The 21,296-nt window shown below is 32.5% G+C and overlaps 1 protein-coding gene across 4 annotated transcripts; it reads left to right on the top strand.

Moving 5' to 3' along the window:
* The first annotated feature begins 137 nt into the window (after positions 1–137).
* Positions 138–8,049, top strand: LOC133790704 (pentatricopeptide repeat-containing protein At3g04750, mitochondrial-like). 4 transcript variants are annotated; one of them, XM_062228447.1, is made up of 7 exons: positions 377–750; positions 6,140–6,249; positions 6,640–6,710; positions 6,802–6,899; positions 7,218–7,320; positions 7,426–7,568; positions 7,758–8,049. In XM_062228447.1, exons 1-7 carry the CDS (start codon positions 535–537, stop codon positions 7,854–7,856), a joined length of 840 nt encoding a protein of 279 aa, XP_062084431.1. In that variant the 5' UTR covers positions 377–534; the 3' UTR covers positions 7,857–8,049. The 4 variants fall into 4 exon arrangements, with proteins under 4 accessions (XP_062084429.1, XP_062084427.1, XP_062084431.1 ...); XM_062228446.1 differs by having other exon boundaries at positions 393–750; positions 6,499–6,710; XM_062228445.1 differs by lacking the exons at positions 6,140–6,249; positions 6,640–6,710; positions 6,802–6,899; ... (1 more) ...; positions 7,426–7,568; positions 7,758–8,049 and adding exons at positions 3,394–3,802; positions 3,899–6,133 and having other exon boundaries at positions 138–750.
* Positions 8,050–21,296: the final 13,247 nt, after the last annotated feature.

Here is a 21,296-nt window from a genome sequence, read left to right as displayed (position 1 = left end):
TTAAACATAGAGTTTCCATGACAATAAAAATTAGATAACATAAAATATTCACCAAGTTAAGTTGATTTTGTAACTTCTCCATGGATGAATATAGAAATATTGAAGTTTGGTTCAATTTTTTATATTCATTCATTGTATGTCTTTGATAAAATTAAAAAAAAAAGATTTGTTTCTTTTCCTTGCATAAAAATTCATAACCTTAGTAAATAAATGTTTATGTTTTTGAAAATGGGGCAACAAAATAATATTAATTAAACAACATAATACTAAATTGAGTATAATACCATTAACAAAATAATGTTTTTTCATTGTGTAATTTTTTTTAACCACATTATATATTTTAAATAATAATCATTTGTTATCTGAAATCCGGGATAGTGGTTACCGGGTATAGGAACCGAACCGTAGCCATTTATCTGAAACCCGGTTCAGTGCTGACCCAGGTTTTGGGTGTGACAGTACCTGCGTAACCACCTCTTCGGTTACTGGTGAGAGAGAGAGAGAGAGAGAGAGAGAGAGAGAGAGTAGTAAAGCATGAATGGAGGGATAGGTTTGGAAGAAGAGAAAGAAGCAGAGTACTACAGCAAAGACTTCGAGTGGGAGGAGCTCAGATCCCACGTTGAAAACGACCCGTCGTTTTCCCATCACTTACTCCCCTTTCAACCCCAACCCCAACCCCAACTGCTCCAATCCGATTCACACGCCTGGAAACGCTTTCACATCCGTCATTCCTCCGGCAAGTTCTTCAAGGTTCGTCTTTTAATTAATTTCTTTATTTCTTTATTTCTTTCCACCAGAAAAAAAATGCTTAAATAATTGCACTCCCTTATTGGGATTTTTGGGTTTCTATCCAAACATTAGGTTATTCATACTCATGTTCAAAGTAGAGATAAGTGTCTGATGAAGCATATGGAGGCATGTTGATAAAAGAGATTGTTTTAATGTGAGTAATATGAGAGTGCTCTATGTTTTAATTGGTATTTCAGCTAAATGCAATTTATGGAATTATGAGTTGAATTGATCTTATTATTTGGTTGTATATAATAAATAATAAGATCAATTCAACACATAACTCAGGGTCACTTTCATTTTTTTTAGCTGACTTAGATCTTCTGATGCTTAGAGTGTAAAATGTTTTGGACATATATGGTCTAACAAGTAGGTGTACAATGTTTTGACGATAAAAAGTGGCCTTCTATATCAGAAATATTAGTAAGCTGCTTCTTTGGCTTGTATAGATTGCTCTTGTCGTACACACAGCTCTGTAAAAAATTTGTTCTACTGAACGAGATCAATACCCAATAGAGACTTTGCAGAATGCTTTCAACATTTTTCTTTAGCTCCTTCTACAGAAAATTTTGATTCTATTTTCCGATTGTGAGTTTTGTAGTTTGAAAGAAAGCTAATTTATATTTTTTTGCTGTAGTTCATTAGTAGTAGTGCCCATTGCAAAATGAAAAACTAAGTTTGCTGAGATAATAAATGTTGAGTCGCTGTTTGAATGCTTTAATTAAAGTGTGAAAATTCTGGCAAACATGAATAACTTGATGTTTTCTAGCATAGATGAAGATACTGGCACAGTGAAAACTCATCTTGTTGAAGCCAATATCCTTTTTTTTTATATCATTCGTTTGCTTCATCTCCCTATTGTGTGGTACTTTTTCAATCTCAAGACTCATACAACATTACCTCCTCGTTAAGCTTGTTGTCGACTTCATAGTACAAAATACCCACCAAGGGGAGCAAAGCAAGTAGGAAAGAAAAAACATGGTTCCATCGACATTTGCATGTCTAAGAGGAAATCATCATTCGGCTTCATTTCATTGTTTAGACACTGCATAATAGAGAAGATATCTGACCATTTTGGATGGCGCAAATCAGCTGCTATGAAATTATAAACTAGTCCATCTATAACTACACTACTACAACCTGCAATCTTCTTCGCTCCTTTGCTTTTCCATGACTTCCCTAATCATATTTAAGTGGTTCCACTTCTCACAAGCAGTGTATAGATTAGACAACCATACATATCCACCCTCTTTCTCAGTCTCAAACTTGAGCAGCTCACTTGTAGCTATCTCTGTCTCTGCTAGTTCCATGTTTCCATGAGCTCTACAGGCACTAAGCGTTGCTCCCCAGATAGAAGAACTTGGTTTCATAGGCTTCTTCTTGAACAAATCATATGCCAAAGCTTTTAGTGCACATTGTAAGAACAACAACAAAAGTAACTTCATTCGGATTTACATCTTGCTGCGTCTCGTAAAACAGATCCAAAACATTGTTTGTATAACTAGAAAGCAAGTCCAGTGATCATTGTTCTTCATATAATAGCGTCCTTCTTCGTTACTGCCTGGAAAACCAAGAAAGCTCTTTCAATACTGCCACACTTGCAATTCATGTCTACTAGCACTTAAACCTAAAAAGACATATAATTTGCATCTTATTTCTAACTACCATGTCGTGTTTCCACTTTCTTTGGTCCAATGCTCTAGTTTCTGCGGTTGAAAAAACCAAACAAACCATTATGATGTTATTAGGCCTAACATTCTCAACAACCATGCTTCTAAATAGAATCATTGCCATCTTGTAATGACCCGGGAAAAACCAACTATCAATGAATTCCGTGAAACAAGATCTATTCTAGACTTTTAATTGAACAAGGAAAGAGCAAACTCCAATTCCCCTACCTTGGCATATCCATGGTTCATCAACCTTCTAAGAACAACTCATTAGCTGGAATCTGATGGCCAATCTTTAAGGGAACGATTTCACCCACTACAATATCAAAGATGGATGCAATACAAGGTTGTCCATTTCTAGTTTGAACTAAAAAAGAGCTCGTCCTCGGGACGAGCAACATTGCTCTAGTGAAAATTCAGCTATGCACGAGGCCAATTTGGCCAAACCAAGTATATTATGGCGTTTTTCTTTTTATTACAATTTTGTTATTCGTTTGAGGTTGATATCTGTTTCACTTTTTGACATTATTTTTCTTGTTTGTGATTTCTATTTTAGTTGATTGCTTGCTGTTTTTTGAAGTTACAGGGTGCAAAGTCTAACATATTGATTTTTAACTCAAATGTATGATTTTTTTTTTAATCTTGAAATCATGATATATACAACAAAATCAATGCTGTCGATTGAATTCTGATAATTTTGGTCATCCCAGTTCAATTTATTCGAACTCAACAACCTCAAACGAAGATATCATAATTAAGTTTTTCACTTTTACAATGGCATGACAATGTACATGTTATGTTTTTGTTTTTGGATTAACACATGTACTTTAGTCAAAGTAGATACCGTATAAATTTCATTTGACTCACAAGAAAACTAGTTTGAGTGAAATTCCTTAATTGATTTTTAACCGGAAGTTGTTTAATTGACTTATAGATGATCTCTTGGGCATTGGTCAAAACTTCATATACGCATCGTTATAGACGTGGCCTTCGTCTACTGAGTTCAATTTCTTCAAGCAGCGCTAATACCATCTGGGATCCAGCTGTGGCACTTCAATTCAGTCACCCAACTCTTATTTTGCTCGAGAAATGTAGTTCAAGCAATCAATTCAAGCAGATTCTAGCTCAAATAATGAGGATTGGGCTTATTGGGCAAACCTTTCCCATGAGTAGACTCCTCTTATTCTCAGCCATTTCACACCCAAAGAATTTGGACATGGCAATCTTTCTTTTCAATCACTATACTCCTTATCCCAACCTCTACATTTACAATACCATGATTTCGGCTTTATCTTTCTCCAAAGTTCAATCTTTTTCTTTGTATAGCTCCATGCTCCATTCGGGTATTTACCCAGATAAAAACACCTTCCTTTATTTACTTAAAGCTTCTCCTTGTGTATCAGAAGTGAAGCAGGTACATTGTCATGCCATTGTAACAGGCTTTGGCTCGTATGGGTACTTGAAAAACTCCCTTATGAAGGTTTATTTGGAGAAAGGATCAAAAGGGCTTGCGTACAAGGTGTTCTATGAGATGTCGACCCCAGATATTGTGTCGTTTAATATCATGATTGTTGGTAATGCCAAGGATGGATTCTTCTTAGAAGCTATCAAACTGTTTCACGAAATGGTGTCTTTGGGTCTTAAACCAGATGAGTTTACCATGCTAGGACTTATCCTATCCTGTGGACTATTAAGAGATACAAAGCTTGGTAAGTCTGTTCATGGATGGATAGAGAGGAGGAAGGCTAGTAGTAGTTTAAACTTGATATTGGGCAATGCTGTTCTAGACATGTATGCTAAGTGTAATGAATTCGAGCTTGCCTCAAAGATTTTTAATGCAATGGAGAAGAAGGATTTTGTTTCATGGAACACAATGATTTCAGGACATGTCAAGGCAGGGGAATTGGAACTTGCTCTATACTTGTTCAATAAAATGCCTAGGAAAGATCTTGTTTCATGGAATTCATTGATAGCTGGCTTTGCTCATAACGGTCATTACAAGATGGTAATGTATCTATTTAGAAGCATGGCTGCTGAGAATGTTAGGCCCGATAACATCACGATGGTTTGTTTGGTTGCTGTTGCAACACAAACTGGAGCATTGGACCAAGGAAAGTGGATACACGGCATGGTTGTTAGAAATCAGATGCAAATAGATGTCTTTTTAGGTTCAGCGCTAATAGACATGTACTGCAAGTGTGGCAGTATTAAAAGAGCTTTCTTGGTTTTCCAGGGAGTTACGAAGAAGGATGTTACTATATGGACAACAATGATCACTGGACTTGCTTTTCATGGTTATGGAAACAAAGCTTTGGATCTGTTTTCCGAGATGCAGCAAGACATAACACCAAATGAAGTTACTTTTGTTGCTGTTCTTACAGCTTGCACTCACAGTGGACTTGTGAATGAAGGGCTTTATACGTTTTATAGTATGAAGAGAAAATTTGGCATTGAACCAGGAGTTGAGCACTACGGATGCTTGGTGGATCTCTTAGGTCGTTCAGGGAAGTTGGTTGAGGCATATAATTTGATCGAGAAGATGCCAATGAAACCAAGTCGTTCTATTTGGGGAGCAATGCTTAGTGCTTGTAGAGCTCATGGAAACATGGAACTAGCAGAGATCGCTTCAAGAGAGCTGCTCAAGTTGGAACCCGAGAAAGAAGGTGGATATGTATTGTTGTCTAATATATACGCTGCTTGTGAGAAGTGGAACCACTCAGATATGGTTAGGGAAGTCATGGAAAGCAAGGGAGTGAAGAAGATTGCAGGTTGTAGTAGTTTAGTTATCGATGGACTAGTTCATAATTTTATAGCAACCGATTTGCGCAATCCAAGATGGTCGGATATCTTCTCTATTCTGCAGTGTCTAAATAATGAAATGAAGATGGATGATGATTTCCCCTTAGACATGCAAATGTTGATGGAACCATGTTAAATTTTGGTCCAATTGTTTTGATCTCCTTGTGGGTATTTTTTACTATGAAGTTGACAACAAGCTTAATGAGGTCATGATATATGCCTCTTGAGAGTAAAAAAAGTACCACACAACAGTGAGATGAAGCAAATGAATGATATTGGCTTCAACAATATGAGTATTCACTGTGCCAGTGTCTATCTATGCTAGAAAACATTAAGTTGCTCATGTTTGCAAGAATCTTTACACTTTAATTAAAGCATACAAACTGCTATTCAACATTTTCTATCTCAGCAAACTTAGTTTTTCATTAGCTTTCTTTCAAACTACAAAACTGACAATCAGAAAAAAGAATCAAAATTATCAGTAGAAGGACCTTAAGAAAAATGTTGAAAGCATTCTGCAAAGTCTCTATTGGGTATTGAACTTGTTCAGCAGAATATTTTTTTTACAGAGCTGTGTACGACAAGAGCCATTTATACAAGCAGCTTAATATTTTTTCTGAAATTGGGGCCCCCTTTTTACCTTCAAAACATTGTACAACTACTTATTAGACCATCTATGTTCAAAACATTTTACACTACGCATTAGAAGATCTAAGTCAGCTAAAAAGAATGAAAAACGTTAAAAATGGTTTTGGCTATCCGGTTTATTGAAATAATGTTGTAAGTCATCAGCTAGAGAGTAGTAACACTTGGACCTTTTTGTTTTGCTCTGTGTTATTGTTAAAATTTTATTGCTTTATCTGGTTCCTGTCTTTTTCCAGGAAAGACGTTATTTGTTGAAGGAATTTCCTGAACTGGTTTCATGCAAAGAAAACTCCAAGGTTTTGGAGGTGGGGTGTGGTAATGGGAGTACCATTCTCCCAATACTACGGTAACCTTGATTCATATGACTTTGAATCTTTATGCCTAATGAATTCAGTTGATGAGACTGATGGTCAAATCTTAAATTCATATTTCTTTTGGATTTTTGACAGTTTCAACTTTGTTAAAATGTGTGGTTTTCATTTTACTTCACAACAACTGATAGTACATGACCGATTTTCATGTTTTTGGACTTTACTGCTAGATTTTTACATGTTATCCTCACAAAGCACATGTTTTTTTTTCTTCTTCATTGCAGTGGCAATGAAAATATCATTGTTTATGCATGTGACTGTAGCTCTGAGATTCTAGAGAGGGCAAAAGAGATTGTTAATGACTCAAATGTTGTAGCTCTCAGAAATCGTTTCCATCCATTTTACTGTGACTTGTCTGTGACCAGGTTTCCATCTTGGTTGGCCTGCAACCAATGCCGAGATCTAAATCTTCAAACACAGCAGTCATGTTTATCAGGTTATTTGCTTCATTCATTTATTTTATTAAATTGAAGCCTGGTTGGACCCATACACAATATAGAGCTGAAGTGTTTTCTTCTTTTCTCCAGATGTTAGAATTAATAATAATAATAAAGCGAATTCTGATGATGCATATTCATTGGAAGGGAGTGGATGTTGCAAAGGCGGAGTTGATTTTATTACATTGGTAGGAAATTTTATTTTGCAGATAAGCTTAAATTTGCATGATTATATAAAACTTTGTCTGGAATATTATTTGTCATTTTTATAAAAGGCTTGCTTGCCTTAATAATAATCCTTATCTTTAGCTGTTCTTTTCTAAATAATGATGATTTTCTTCTAAGCCCTGTTTAAATTAATCATTCAAGTTTTGTAATGAACTTAATTTTTAAAAGGTATAATACTAAAGTGATTGAAACTGTTTTTGTTGATTTATTAGAGTTTTCAGGAAGTTTTGTATAAACATTTATCTAATTTGCTTCTTATGTTTGGTGTGATGTGCTAGATATTCACGCTTTCAGCTATACCACTTCAAGAGATGCCGGTTTCCATTAAAGAATGTTTTTCTATTTTGAAGCCTGGAGGTCTACTCTTGTTTAGGGACTATGGTAACCATCACCAACTGATTGAATAAATAGTTGTATAGAATCAAATTTATTACATTACGAATCTAAGCACCCCTTTGAAACAAATTTCTACTTGATGAAAATCAGGCCTCTATGATATGACCATGCTTCGATTTGAGAAGAGCCAGCGAGTGGGGTTCAGGGAATACAACCGATCAGACGGGACACGCTCTTACTTCTTTAGTTTAGATATTGTGAGGGATTTATTTGTGGGTGCTGGCTTCACTGAGGTAAAAGAATTCTCAAAAAGGAGTTGCACTACCTATGGAAAATGCATAGTATAACATTTCTCATTATGCATTCTCTACTGAGCAAACAAATGTATTTTGTCAATATGTTTTTACTTGAATGATTATTGTTTGTGTTATGCATATGGTAATAACATTTCCCATTGTACATTTCTTCTGTTCTTGTGCTAGGTTGAGCTCGACTATTGTTGTATTAACTCGGTAAATCGTCGAAAGGGGAAAAGCATGCAAAGGGTGTGGGTGCATGGAAAGTTTCAGAAGCCTATTTGAAGTTATTGCTAAGCTAAAGCTCTCTTGTTGAGATATCGTTCTTAAAAGCTCTCTTATTTCTTAAAAGCTGTTCACTTTATATGTTGTAGAAAATGGTACATAAAGTGTTTGTCTCCATTGAATTTTTACTTCTCATTGTGTTTTACGTCTTTCTTATCTATCTACTTTATATATACCCTTTCTTATTCTTGTTCATATTTCTTTAAATTTACACCATGGAAAAAACAATCTTGGTGTTCCTCCAATGGTGAAATGAATCCACTAGTCTAAGATTTACTACCTTTAACCAATTAGGTGGCTTGCTACCTTTCTCATTCTGTCCATGTAAGATTAAAAGACAACACCCTTTTTAGAGATCAAATTTCAAAGTAGTACAGCAAAATTATTTAGAAGTCATTATAAAAATAATAATTTTTTTCACCTTCAACAGTACAAATGACTATAATTCAGAACTCATGGAGTAATAAAAATCAGCATTTATCTCTTCACTCTCACATGTTTCCCATTTTCCAGATGTTCCTATAAATCTTTTATTATTATTATTTATTATTTATTTTGTAATATGCACCACAAAGTGGTTATGCAGATTGATTAATATGCCTTTTTTTCATTTCTATGTTTTCTGTCTTTGATGTGAACATTCTGAAATATGGTATGGAAGATAAGTCATTCATCCACATCCCACTAATTAAAAATTGTTCCATATTCTAAAATACTGAAATTTTTGTACTAAAGTAAAAATAGTAAAGAAATAATAAATTGATACAATGTAAATGTATTATGATGTGACACAGAAGAGTGAGACAATAGATCTGATTCCTCTTCCTTCTTGTCCTTGTATATTAAATAAAAAGAATAAAGGCATTTTGTTATGCTGTTGTTGCCACTACTACTGAACCAACCTTAACTATTTAAGCACTTTTGCTTCTGAAAAAGCTTGAGCAATATAAATATAAATATATATATATATATATATATCCACTAATAAAATAGGTCACTTTGGTTCTCTTTTAACCAAGAAATGAGACAAGTACTGGGTTGTGCTGTGCTGAAAGGTTATCATTTGGTATATTCTACTTTGCTTTGGTGTGGAGGAATAATAATGATCTATTTGGATATGTATATGAATATATGAATTAAATATGATATAGTACAAGTGGAACACCCCCCACTCCATTAAAAGTATATTTTAAAAATAATAGTAATAATGTCATTGTAGGTTTGAGATTCTTGGGAGGTGAAAAAGTTATTGTTTGTAGATAGATGCCTTTTAGTATAGTTGTAGCTTTTTGGTTTGGGTTGCTTATCTATCCCATGGTTCAAACTTCAAAGCTGACAAGAGTTTTGTTCTTAATTTTAGAGTTTTGTTCTTTGAAAATGGAGTTTGCAAAGGTGGGAATGGGAAATTTTCTTCTACTTTGAATTAGTATGAAACTTGGACTGGAAAATTAAGTTGATAATAGTACTCTACTGTAGAGATTTTCAAAGCACTCTTTGAATTAATTAGTCAGTGCATTAATTTATAAAGTAAATTTGAGTGAAATTTCTTGTTTGACTATGATGACCCAAATCCTTTGAACTTCGATACAAGAGGTTTACCTTTTGATGGTTATGTAGTTGTAGTGTAGTGGTAGGGGATTGATCAAATTGATATATAGACTTGTTAAATTATATTTTCATATTTTTAAAATAAATTTTGTTCATTGAATCTATTGTGTATCTTCCTTGAGTACGAATTTTATATTTTAGATATAATAATCTGCTATTCTATGCTACCAATTAAATTTTATCTTTGAGTGCAGATTGAATTGACTATTTTAGATTGATTATTTTATTTAAATGTTAAATAATTTATAAATTTAATACTTTATCACTAATTTTTTTATATATATATTTTTTCATCAATAAATTAACTCTAATTTTGTAAATAAAACTCATTTTAATTTTGAATCAACAAATACAGCAACTCATAAGTCATATACAACACAATTTTAATAACACAAACAATAAGCTCCAACAACTCATAAATTTATTTTGATTTTTTTTTATTTTGACAAGTGGGGATTGAGTAAATTTCGAACACCCTAAGTTTATATACTTTAGTAATTTTTTTTTCGTATACGAAGTTTGTTTCATCAAGAATTTTTCATGTGTTGAATTTATTCACTTATGTATTTTTTTTCTATTATTATTGCCTATTATTTCTTGTCTATTTTCTAACACGTCTAGAACTATATATGCATTGAACCTCATACATTTGACTTGGTATGTTTTGGCACTCTTCCTATACTTTTGTTGGGATATCTTATACAATATTGTGCTAAACTCTGAAGAATTGTTCACTATATATATATATATATATATATATATATTCATTCAATAGTTTCTATGTTACTAAACTATTATTACTTAATTTTCTTTGTCTATATTCAATAGACTAGCTCCTCATTCTTTTTGAGAGTGAATAAGTGATAACTAACTGATTGAGTTTTAAAACTTGTATTTTAATAGAATATATAATGATTTATATATATATATATATTATAATAAGGTGTTTGTTGAAATAATCATTTTATAATTATTTTCAATATTTTTTTATAAAATGGGTCTTCTAGATATTCTCAACAGTTCAACATCCAATCTAGATGTCAAAATAACATTAAAAAATGATATATTTTGTTTTTACTAATTACTATATTATAATTAGTGTCAAGTTAAAACTATAAAATCTCTTAGAACAACAAATTAAGTTATATTAATATATTGAAGAGAGATTTGTGTCATATGTTTAACTATAATACTAGATACAAGCATATTGCACGTTTGCTTAATTATTTTTATTAAATTTATATTAATGTTATATAAATTTCAAATAAGTATCATATTTTAATTAAATAATTTATTTATTTTTATTTAAGTTTATATTTGTTCTAGTTTTTGAATTTGGGAGTGACAATTATATATTATATGCTTAATGTAATATTAAATATTATACATGTATTTTAAATTTAAGTTTCTTGCTAGTTTTTTTTTAAATTAATTTGTTACTAATTGACAGTAGATTATATTATATATTTAATATGATATTATTCTAATAAGCGAATTTAAGTTTAATTAAATTTTATTTAAGTTATAAAATAATTTTATTATTCTTAAATAATTATCATTGTAAAATATCTCAAAAATATTCTATTTTAATTTGTTTAATCATGTATTATTTTTAAATAATTATTATTGTAAAATATCTAAAAAAATATCATATTTTAATTTGTTTAATTATTTATTATTTTTTAAAAATTATCATTGTAAAATATCTTATTTTAATTTTTTTAATTATTTATTTTATTTAAGTTAAGTTAAAGTATTTACAAACTACCGTTAGATATGAGAATATTCTGTTAAATATAAGAATATTCTGTTAAAGTTAACATTAAAAAAATAAAAAACCGTTAAAACCAAGAATTTCCGTTATCTACACACTTATTATATAGAATAAATATTAGCACAATAAGCTAATAATGCACATGAGATGATCTAATCTAACGCCACCTTCCAATACTCTATCCTACCAACCCCTCCAAAAGTTAAGAATATATATATATATATGTTTTAAAATTTATACATACATATATAAATATATACTATAGTTAAATTGAGATCAGATCATGATGTGCTCATGTTAACATCCTAAACTTCCTAATCAACTCTACTAATTATATAGTATTATCAAATATAAGAAAATGTTAAAGATAGCATATGTGCATGCTCAATGTATTACATATTAATACAAACAAATCATACAATATTAAATTCAATACATTAGCTAAGCAAAGGAGGTTATCAAAACGAGAATGGTCACCCTACTTAATTTTTTATAATTTAAAATTTGAGATGTAATTTTTAGTTTTATTTTCTTTATTATCCTTTTAAAAAAAATAACTTGCAATACCATCTTTGATATTATTTATAACTTGTCTCTATTAAATATTTTACTCCTAATTTTGTTTTATTATAAAAATAGACTAAAATTTAATTATTATTATTATAAGGATTACTAATTATAAAAACACTCAATTTTTATGTAAATAATTTGAAATTTGTAATAGGTTGCCGCCATTGGGAAAAATTATCCTAAATACGATAATTTCACTTTCTTTTTCATTTTTACGTTCTATTTTAGTTTGTTTCAATTTTATATATGTTTTTTTTTTAATTTTACGTTAATCTTATCTTTTTATTTCAGGTTTATGTTTTATACTAAAAAAAGAAAAAATCTCTCTCCCACTTCCTTTTCTTCTCTTCCACGATGTTTCCATGCCCGATCATGAGTTCCCACGATGTTGCAACAATCTTGGATGGAAACAAATATTAGGTTGTTATTAGAGGATGATGATGATTTCCCAATGATAGCAGATAATCTTTTTATTGATTTAGATGCAGAAGATAATGGAAGATTTGTAAAGGTAAAATTCATAATGCTCTTGTTCAAATGGGACTTGAGATGATCGTTGCTCCTAAATTAAGTTCACTTTTAATTCATTCCTTGTCTTCTTATTGGCTAAATTATTTCAAACACCTATATTGAATTAGCTATAAATGAATAGTTGGTTTTCTTAGCACAACTTAAACCCCCCCAAAAAAAGGATTTATGTAAGCCAGTGATGAGGCATAAGACTTCTGACTGTATTTTATGTTGTAATTTTAAAACCCCATTCCATACTTGTTGACATTAACACTTGATTATCTTTAATTTGATAATAAATTATTTGACCAGTTTTAAAGAGATTTAAAGAATGTACTTAACTTAGGAAGACAGCATGTGAAATTAGCATGTGCATTTTTAAGTTGTCATGGGTTGTATGAGGTTGCATGGGCTTGCATTTGCGGTTGTAGCAGGTAGCATTAGTTGCATAAAGATGAAGTTAGCATATGAGGTTTTAAGTTGTCATGGGTTATATAAGATTGCATTGGGTTGCACAATTTTGCATTTTAGGTTGGATTGGGTTGCATAAGGATGAAATTGTTAGAGAATATATATTTATACTTAATGGAAATATGGAAAAACCAAAATACAACTCTATGCAAAGAATACAATAGACAAGGTAATTGATTAAATAAATATTATAACTCAATTATTCAAAATACAAGTAGATAGAAATAAGAGAAGGAAGAGAATTATAAGAACTAAAACACTAAAACAAAAGACACTAATAAATATGTAAATAGAAATAGAAGTAGATGATTACAAAATCAATACACTAATAATACAAGAAGAACGACATAATGAATAGATCAATGGAAAAAACAAACTCTCACACAACCAAAGTGTAGAGTAGTGGGGATCACCAACTTGAACAAAGTTCAAAACCTTTGTCCAAAAGCTTATTTCCCCCTATTCTCTAAGCACTAAGGGATCTCTCTAGGAAATAGCTCTCTGGAATTATCAAGCCTCTATGTGGTGTATTTTCCAGCCAAGTGCTTTGTGGATAGAAAATTGTGTGTCTTACAAGTGAGCATTAGGTTCCTATTTATAGATTTTGAGATAACCCTTTGAATTTCAAATTCCACCAACCATCATGACTATTACCAATGTTTAATTGGATGTTTATGGAATTAAAATGGAGATTTTGGAGTTATTTGGGATGTTAGAACCGTTCAATTTGGAAAAAACTAAAAAACCATATACGCTGTCAGCCTCACTGGCCGCGGCCACTGGCGTCTGTCCCCCAGGCCGCGGCCACATGCCATTTTCAGCACAAAAAAATCATTTTTCCAAAACGTACCAAATCATTTCCCACATGATTTTGTAACCTCCAAACACCTATTGGGAGTTAAAAACATGTCTCCAACAGCCATATTTCATCGTGGCTTTGTGAAATCCAATCTCAAATGTGTTACATATAATATACACATTATTGGTTAATATTTGGGAGTTACAAATTTGTAACTGATTTTGTAATTCCAAAATATGTCACGTTTGGGCACACACATGTGTCTAGTTTTTTGTGACTCTCAATAATATGTTACAAGGTGTGACAAATCACATTTGGTCACATTATTTAATCTAACATTATATTATATGAAATAATATAGCATTCTCCCATTAGATTAAATAATCACTTTTTGTAACACTTATTTAATCAATTAAACATTATATTAAAATATAATATTCCCCCACTTGATTAAATAATCACTCTCTATAGAAACCTTTGCATTTGTGCATAAAGTAAAATGTCTTTCGACTTGAATTTTACCTTAGTGTAATTATCGCAAAGTTTGTTGAAGTTTTGGTTGCCAAAGCATTGAACCATTATCCCTTGATAACAAACCGGTGGTAACACACACACCTTTGTTGTGCTCACTTGAGACCTCAATGTCTCGCTTTTGCACCGTTAATGGCCATGTGCACATTCCATTCATAGATTTTTCTTGAGAATGACTCCCAATTCTCATGAGGGGCGGCACCACCCTTAGGTTTATATAGGTAGAACTCTTACAGTATTTTTTTACCCTAAAATACTTGTCTTTTCAAGAATGAGTTCTATTAAAAAACCTTTCGGTTTTAACCCTCATTTTGGTAACACATTAGTACTCATATCTCAGATGGGACAAAATTTGAATACTACTACTATTCACTTGATTAACTTGTTATTACCTATTGAACCTAATACTAGTTTGGTGACTAGTATTAAGATAGGTTACCATCAACCGAGAACCTCTTTAGGGAGTCTAAGTCTCACCCCTTGAGATGTAGAAATGATTCCATTTGAATCATTTCTTTTCTCATGTATGCATACTTTAAACACTCTCTTTATTTTATTCAAACTTTGTTGCTAGCCATAGTTTAATTAAAATAGTTACCTCTTTAAAATAGTGATTTTGACCATAGTCAACACCCCCACTATTTTATAGTTTAATATCCAAGATAAACATTTTCTTTGAATATTAATTCTAGAAACCTCTTTGTTTCTAAAATTCTCCTTTATGTTTTAAATTGATTCCTTCTTGAATCAAAATATTACGAAAAATGACCTTAGACACCAAACATGTCTAGATTTGTCCGTTCTATACACATATAGCCAATGTGATTTAGAATGTGAAATTCCAAATCACCTATTTGATAGGATGACCAAATTAATCAATTATTATCAACAAAATAAATTGATTAACTTTTGGAGCATCACCCCCACATTTCTCACATAGTGATAATAAAATATCACTTTAGAATAGAAATCTCTTCATTTCTATTAAGTCCTTTATCCTCCAAGAAAAATCTGGACCTATGATTCTCAAAGTTCATCATGAGTCCTCTATGCCACATGATAAACTCTTAAGATAAAACCTCAATGTTTATCTTGATTTATTTACTTGCTAAAGCAATAAACACTTATTTGAAAGTAACTTTCACTTGGTTGCTTTCTTTTATATATTTCACAAAATAAAATGTGAACACAAATGTAATGTGAGAATTTCTCAAACAAATAATCACAAATCTTCATTTTTAGTAGTCTAAATAATCTCAAAATCACTTAAACAACTTTTGTGTATTTCTTAAGAGTCTCTTTGAGATTCTTTTGAAAACATCAATTTGACATCCATTGATTTTCTCATCAAAATGAAAATGAAAATGTCAATTTTTTAAACACTTTAAATCAAAGAAAATAAACCCTCATTGATTTATTTAAACACTTTGATTTCTTATGTTTTTGTTTAACATTATCTCTTCATTGAGATTAATTTAAACATATCACCATCTTTAACCAAAAATGAATAAAGTTCTCTTTATTCACTATTGGTGTAAAGATTCAAAATTATGTCTCCAATTTTGAAATGTCTCCTCATTGAATACTTAAGAATTATTGTCATTAAATAATTCTCAAATATATTTCATTGACCACACTCTAAACTATAAGTCTATTGAGTCAACATGTCATCCCACAATTTTTGAATCCACTTTTATCCATTTTTCTTGCAATGGTAAGACGCAACCATTAAAAGATGTAACCCCCTTAGGTTCATCTTTTTTTATCTCATAAAATGAGATGCTCATCTTTTAAATGAGAAAATTTTTAATTCTCAAATAATTCTTTTATTCACAAATCACATACTAACAATAATATTGGATAAAACCTATTAACATCTCACAAATGTTTGCATGATTATATTTCAATATAATTTCACATAGTTGTCAACATATATGACTTATATCATACTAACATAGCTCTTTATTAATATGTAAACATAAACTACAAGTATCACACACATATGATTTCATATTTCTATTGATTCACAAAATCAATATATTTATGCATGCCATATAGAACTCATAAAATTGTCATTCTAATAACCTATCATTATCACATAATAAGACAATTCTATGACATGCTAGCATATTACCCAATAATCTACTAGATTATTTACATATTAATCACATATAACAAAACTCAAGATATTATATTATCTTCTAATCTAACCACTAAAAAACAAAGGAGATTAGAAAATAATGAATCTTATTATAAAGTTTTATTCTTCTCATTTCTATCACTATATGAAAACCATTAGATCTTCTAAGAAAACCAAAGAAAAACATTACCTTATCTTACCATCTTTTCAAAGTTGGATCCTCATATGATCTCTGTTGTGTAAAATCGATACGCAAGTGCACGTAATCTTAACAAGTAATAAAGAGTAAGTGAGATCGTTCCCACGAGGACTGTATACTAAATACCCAAACTTAATTCTTATATCTATTTGGCTAACAATAATTGAGTCACAAAAATTAACTAAAACGGTAAAACAAAAATCTAAAATTAGCTTCAATAACTGAAAATAAATAACGTGACGGAAATTCAATGGATTAAAAACTAGGGCAATTAATTTCATCAACCATCCTCTTTAATTTTCCTTAACACAAATCTTACTATTCAATTATTCTCTTGTGATAGCAGGTCAACAATAATAACTTATATTTGTACTAGGATATATAAGTCTCAATCTTATGCAAATTTTCTACATCTCTGTGATAAATAAACATAAGATAGGCATTAAGATTAACAACCCTAAAACTACACAGACCACACAGGTACTCTCGTCCTAATATGAAATCTATGTTTATTCAATTACAGCATATTCAATTCTCACTTTTTAGATTTCGAATCAAAATCATATATTTCATGTTAATGGTGATCAATCATTCACAAACATTAGAATCAAATTGAATAAATCACAAGATAAAATTGAAATCATAAAACTTGCATTAATTTAAAAGAAAGGTTCAGGAGAATCCATTAAAACCCTAGACTAATAGTTTAGTTCATGATTAAATCCATAATAACCATAGAAGAAATTAAAAGCATCCAGAATACAGAAATTTAAAGTAGAAAAGAAGAAAAACTGTGATGAATTCTTCAAATCCGCTCGCAATCCTCTATCATGTGCCTTCAGCCGTCTCCTTAGGTTAATTCCCTCTCAGTCGCACACTATGCTTCTTTAAAAACCCCTCTCAATTCTCGAGTGGAAAAGACCCAATTGCCCATCTAGAAGTGATTAACTTGGTGAAAAATCGCAACCCAGCGCTGTAGCGCTGTCATTGTAGCGCTATAGCGCTATAGTCAGAAACTGAAATGGGGAAAATCTGGGCACCAGCGCTGTAGCGCTCTTATGGTAGCGCTGTAGCGCTAAAGTCAGAAACCACCTCCTGAAAACTGCGTCCAAGCGCTGTAGCGCTCATGTTGCAGCGCTGAAGTCAGAAACGAGCTTCTTCAAAGTTTCTTCCTAGCGCTATGGCGCTCCCTTAGTAGCGCTGTAGCGCTACTTTCAGAACCATCAAAATTCATAATTTTGTCCCAAATTTATTCCACTTTTGCTCCTTTTCATTATTTGTATCACTTAACATTAATCACCCTGAAACAAGAACAAACGAGCATAATTCCGAAATAACATAGTCCTAACTAATGAAAAATAGCCTAAAAACTAGGACCATAAACGAGCCTAAAACTCGTTTATCAAACTCCCCCAAACTAAATCTTTACTCGCCCTCGAGTAAATACTAAGTTAAACTAACAAAACAAACACAAACGAACAAGCTAAACCATCATTACCATCTACACTACTTTGCCAAAACTCATGAAATCTCAATTGCAATAATAGTAACCAGAATTTCAACTCAATTGCCTTAAAGTCCAATTTATAAAGTTCAATTAGGGAAATCAATAATATATCACGAAAATAACAACAACACTTGGACTCTAACATATGTGCTCAACTCATTCCAAACAATTCCACAAACCAACTCTTCAATATGCTTGCATTACTTGACCTTCTCCACTAATGTCAATAACCTGTGTTTTGAAATCAAAAGGACTTTCATAGGTTATAGCTAGGCTTAGGCAGGGGTAGATAAAATTGTCATTTAAGCTCAATCGTTACCATAAGCATAAAACCTTAAAACCAACTCGTTTTTCTTTACCACACCAAAAATCACCCTTTTATAAAATTAGAGAGAGAGATTACAACACTTTTCATTTTCTCTTTGTGTTTTTTTTTTAATTTTTTTTTTTTGAATCACACTCCCCCAAACTAAAGATTTTCCATATCTATATATAATCGAGGAGTGTGACAAAGAGATTCTTTTTTTTTTAAAATTTTCTCGAAGACTTCTGTCTCTCTTCTTTTGGTACAATCATACTACATTCCTTACTATTTTTCATTCTTCTTTCCCATAGATTATATGCTTATGATAACAAAGGAAAAGGAAAACAAAATAATGACGTTAGGAAATTTAGGCTTAAATAGTATAATCAAGAATAAAAACCAAGTTTAAGGCTCAAAAAGGGTGACTAAGGATAATTAAATAAAGGTTGGCTTGAAAGGCACAATCGATCCAATAAAATTGCCTAAATCACTTTTCTAAACACATGTCATCAAGGATTTCGCCTCAAAGGCCAAACAATGCAAGTTCTATCGAATTCAAATTGTCATACCACCAACCCTAGTCCAACATATATAATAAACTCCAAAATGTTGCATTTTCAAAACATATTAAAAATTTCCCACAAAACCTTTAAATTAAACTCTAAACCAATTGAACCAAGCACACAGTTGAATTCAATTTCCTTTTCATGAGCAAAAACAAAGCAGCAACAGACACGAATGATGGTTTAACAATTACACTACACAACACAGAAAATCAAACAAAAGACTAACAAAACAAAAACAAAACAAAACAAGCTCTCCCCCAAACTAAAAATGCACATTGTCCCCAATGTGATAAAGAAAAGAACAAGGGAAGAGAACTTACCTGACCAGCCACGTCAGTATGGCGGTGGTGGTGGATGGAAAGAAGGACCTTCGAAAGGCTGAGATTGCGGAGGTTCAGGTGCAGGAAAACCAGCAAAGGACGGGGGTGGCGGAGGATGGTAAAACGGAGAGTACGGTGGATAAGGTGGAGGTGGAGCAAAATACGTGCGATCTGAATCATCTAGCGACCAGCGGTTCACCAAATTGTTTAATTGAGCCACATGACTCACTTCATAATCATACCGCTGGCCCAAGTACTGATTCATCATATGCTGCTGCTGAACCACATATTGATTCTGTTGGATTAGATAGTCCAACTTCTCATTGACTTGCTGCAAGCTTGAATTGCTACCGCCACCCAATAAAACTGGTTCATCTTCCTCCTCCACAACAGCTTCCACACGGCGCTTTCCTTTTTTCTTGCTTGTGGCACATATAAAGAAGGCTCAGGATAGTCATTCATCAAATTAATGGATAATGGTTGCTGCAGCGAATGATAGATATCAGTAACGAACTCTGGGACACCAGCCTTACAACACAACATTGTGATGACTGATCCATGGGCTAAACTGCCAGTAGTGTGCCCTTTTTCAATGAAATTGATGTTAGCCTTAATCCAAATACCCGGATTAACACTCATCCCCTGCATCAATGCGTACATCCATAAGGCTCGATCTTTAGTCATATCAGATACATGACTAACAGGCATGAATCGAGCACACACAAAGAACGCCCAAAATCTCGCCTCCATGTTAAGCTGACATGAGGCTATACTTTTAGGGAGGCTGCCAGATAAATTCCAAGGAGCGCCTTCAAAGCACAGTTTATCAGCCACAGCCTCAAAATCTATAGAACCATTTAAGAACTAGGCATATTCCTCCTCCTCCTGCTTTATATTCGGGGCTTTGAACACCTTATTAATCGCTTCAGCTGTGAACGGCACACGTTTCCCTCGAATAAAGACTGTGTCATTGTGTTTATCTCGTAAGTTGGCATAAAACTCATACACCATCGACACATTAGCCTGAGCCAGCCTTGTTACAAAATCGCCCCATTTCCTATTCATGAGATTCACCCGAACCCGTTCAAAAATCGGATGAGCAAACGGTTCAGACTGAAATTCCACTTCCCGCTCGGGAATCAAAGGCTTCCTAAAAAATTTCTCATACCGTTCCTGAGCCTTGAAATTGATAAATCGAGTCTCATCATACTCATGCTCAGAACTGTCTTCCCTTGGTTGAGACGCAGAAGCTTGCCCCTTTCCCTTGTCCTTATTTCTACCCGCTCTACTCTTGGGTGCCATTATCTCTATTATCACCAAACCACAAGACAAAATTTTTATAGCACCTCCCCTATTAATGGACCCTTTTCCTCTTCACAAACAATAACAATATTCAACCTTTCAAGCAAATCAACTAAAATCCCCAAACCCAAGCCACAGAAATGATTCTCCCTCTTCAATCAATCAAGGCCAGCCAATCCCAAATATCACAACAAAACAAATCGGAGGAGGAAAGGGAAGAAGACCACTTACCAAACCTTTGCAATCGATTCCCTGACGCTTGAATGTGAATGCCCCCTTCAGAATTTCCTCTTTTTGCAAGAACTTAGATCAATGAATTTCTAGGGTTTCAAAATAGATTTGGGGAAAAATTGAAGTAGGTTGGAATGGAAGGGAAGAAAGAAGGAAATAAGATGAAGAATGAAGGAAAAATGGAGGGTGTGTGGAAAAATTTCTAGGAAAAAGGGCTGCAAGGGAAAGGCTATGGAGGTTGTGGAAAGGATGGGAAGAAGGAAATAAGGATGAAGAAAAAGAAAGAAGAGGAATTGAGGAAATAATGAAATAAATCGCACCTGGTCTGATTTTTAAGGAATTTCCTGGGTCGAGCGCTATAGCGCTATAATCGTAGCGCTGTAGCGCTTATACGCGAAATGGGATTTGGCCTCTGGAACCAGCGCTATAGCGCTGGTTTAACAGCGCTGTAGCGCTGTAAAACCCCCGAATTTCCTCTTCCTCTCTGAGAAGAGCGCTATAGCGCTGCAAGTGTAGCGCTGTAGCGCTATGGCACCTCCTTCACCACATTGTTAATTAATTATTATTATATATTTTTTTATTTTCTATTTTTTATTTATTTATTTTTT

The sequence above is a fragment of the Humulus lupulus genome, chromosome 7 (assembly GCF_963169125.1).
Source record: "Humulus lupulus chromosome 7, drHumLupu1.1, whole genome shotgun sequence".
Lineage (NCBI taxonomy): Eukaryota > Viridiplantae > Streptophyta > Magnoliopsida > Rosales > Cannabaceae > Humulus > Humulus lupulus.
This window is presented reverse-complemented; position numbering and strand designations above follow the sequence as displayed.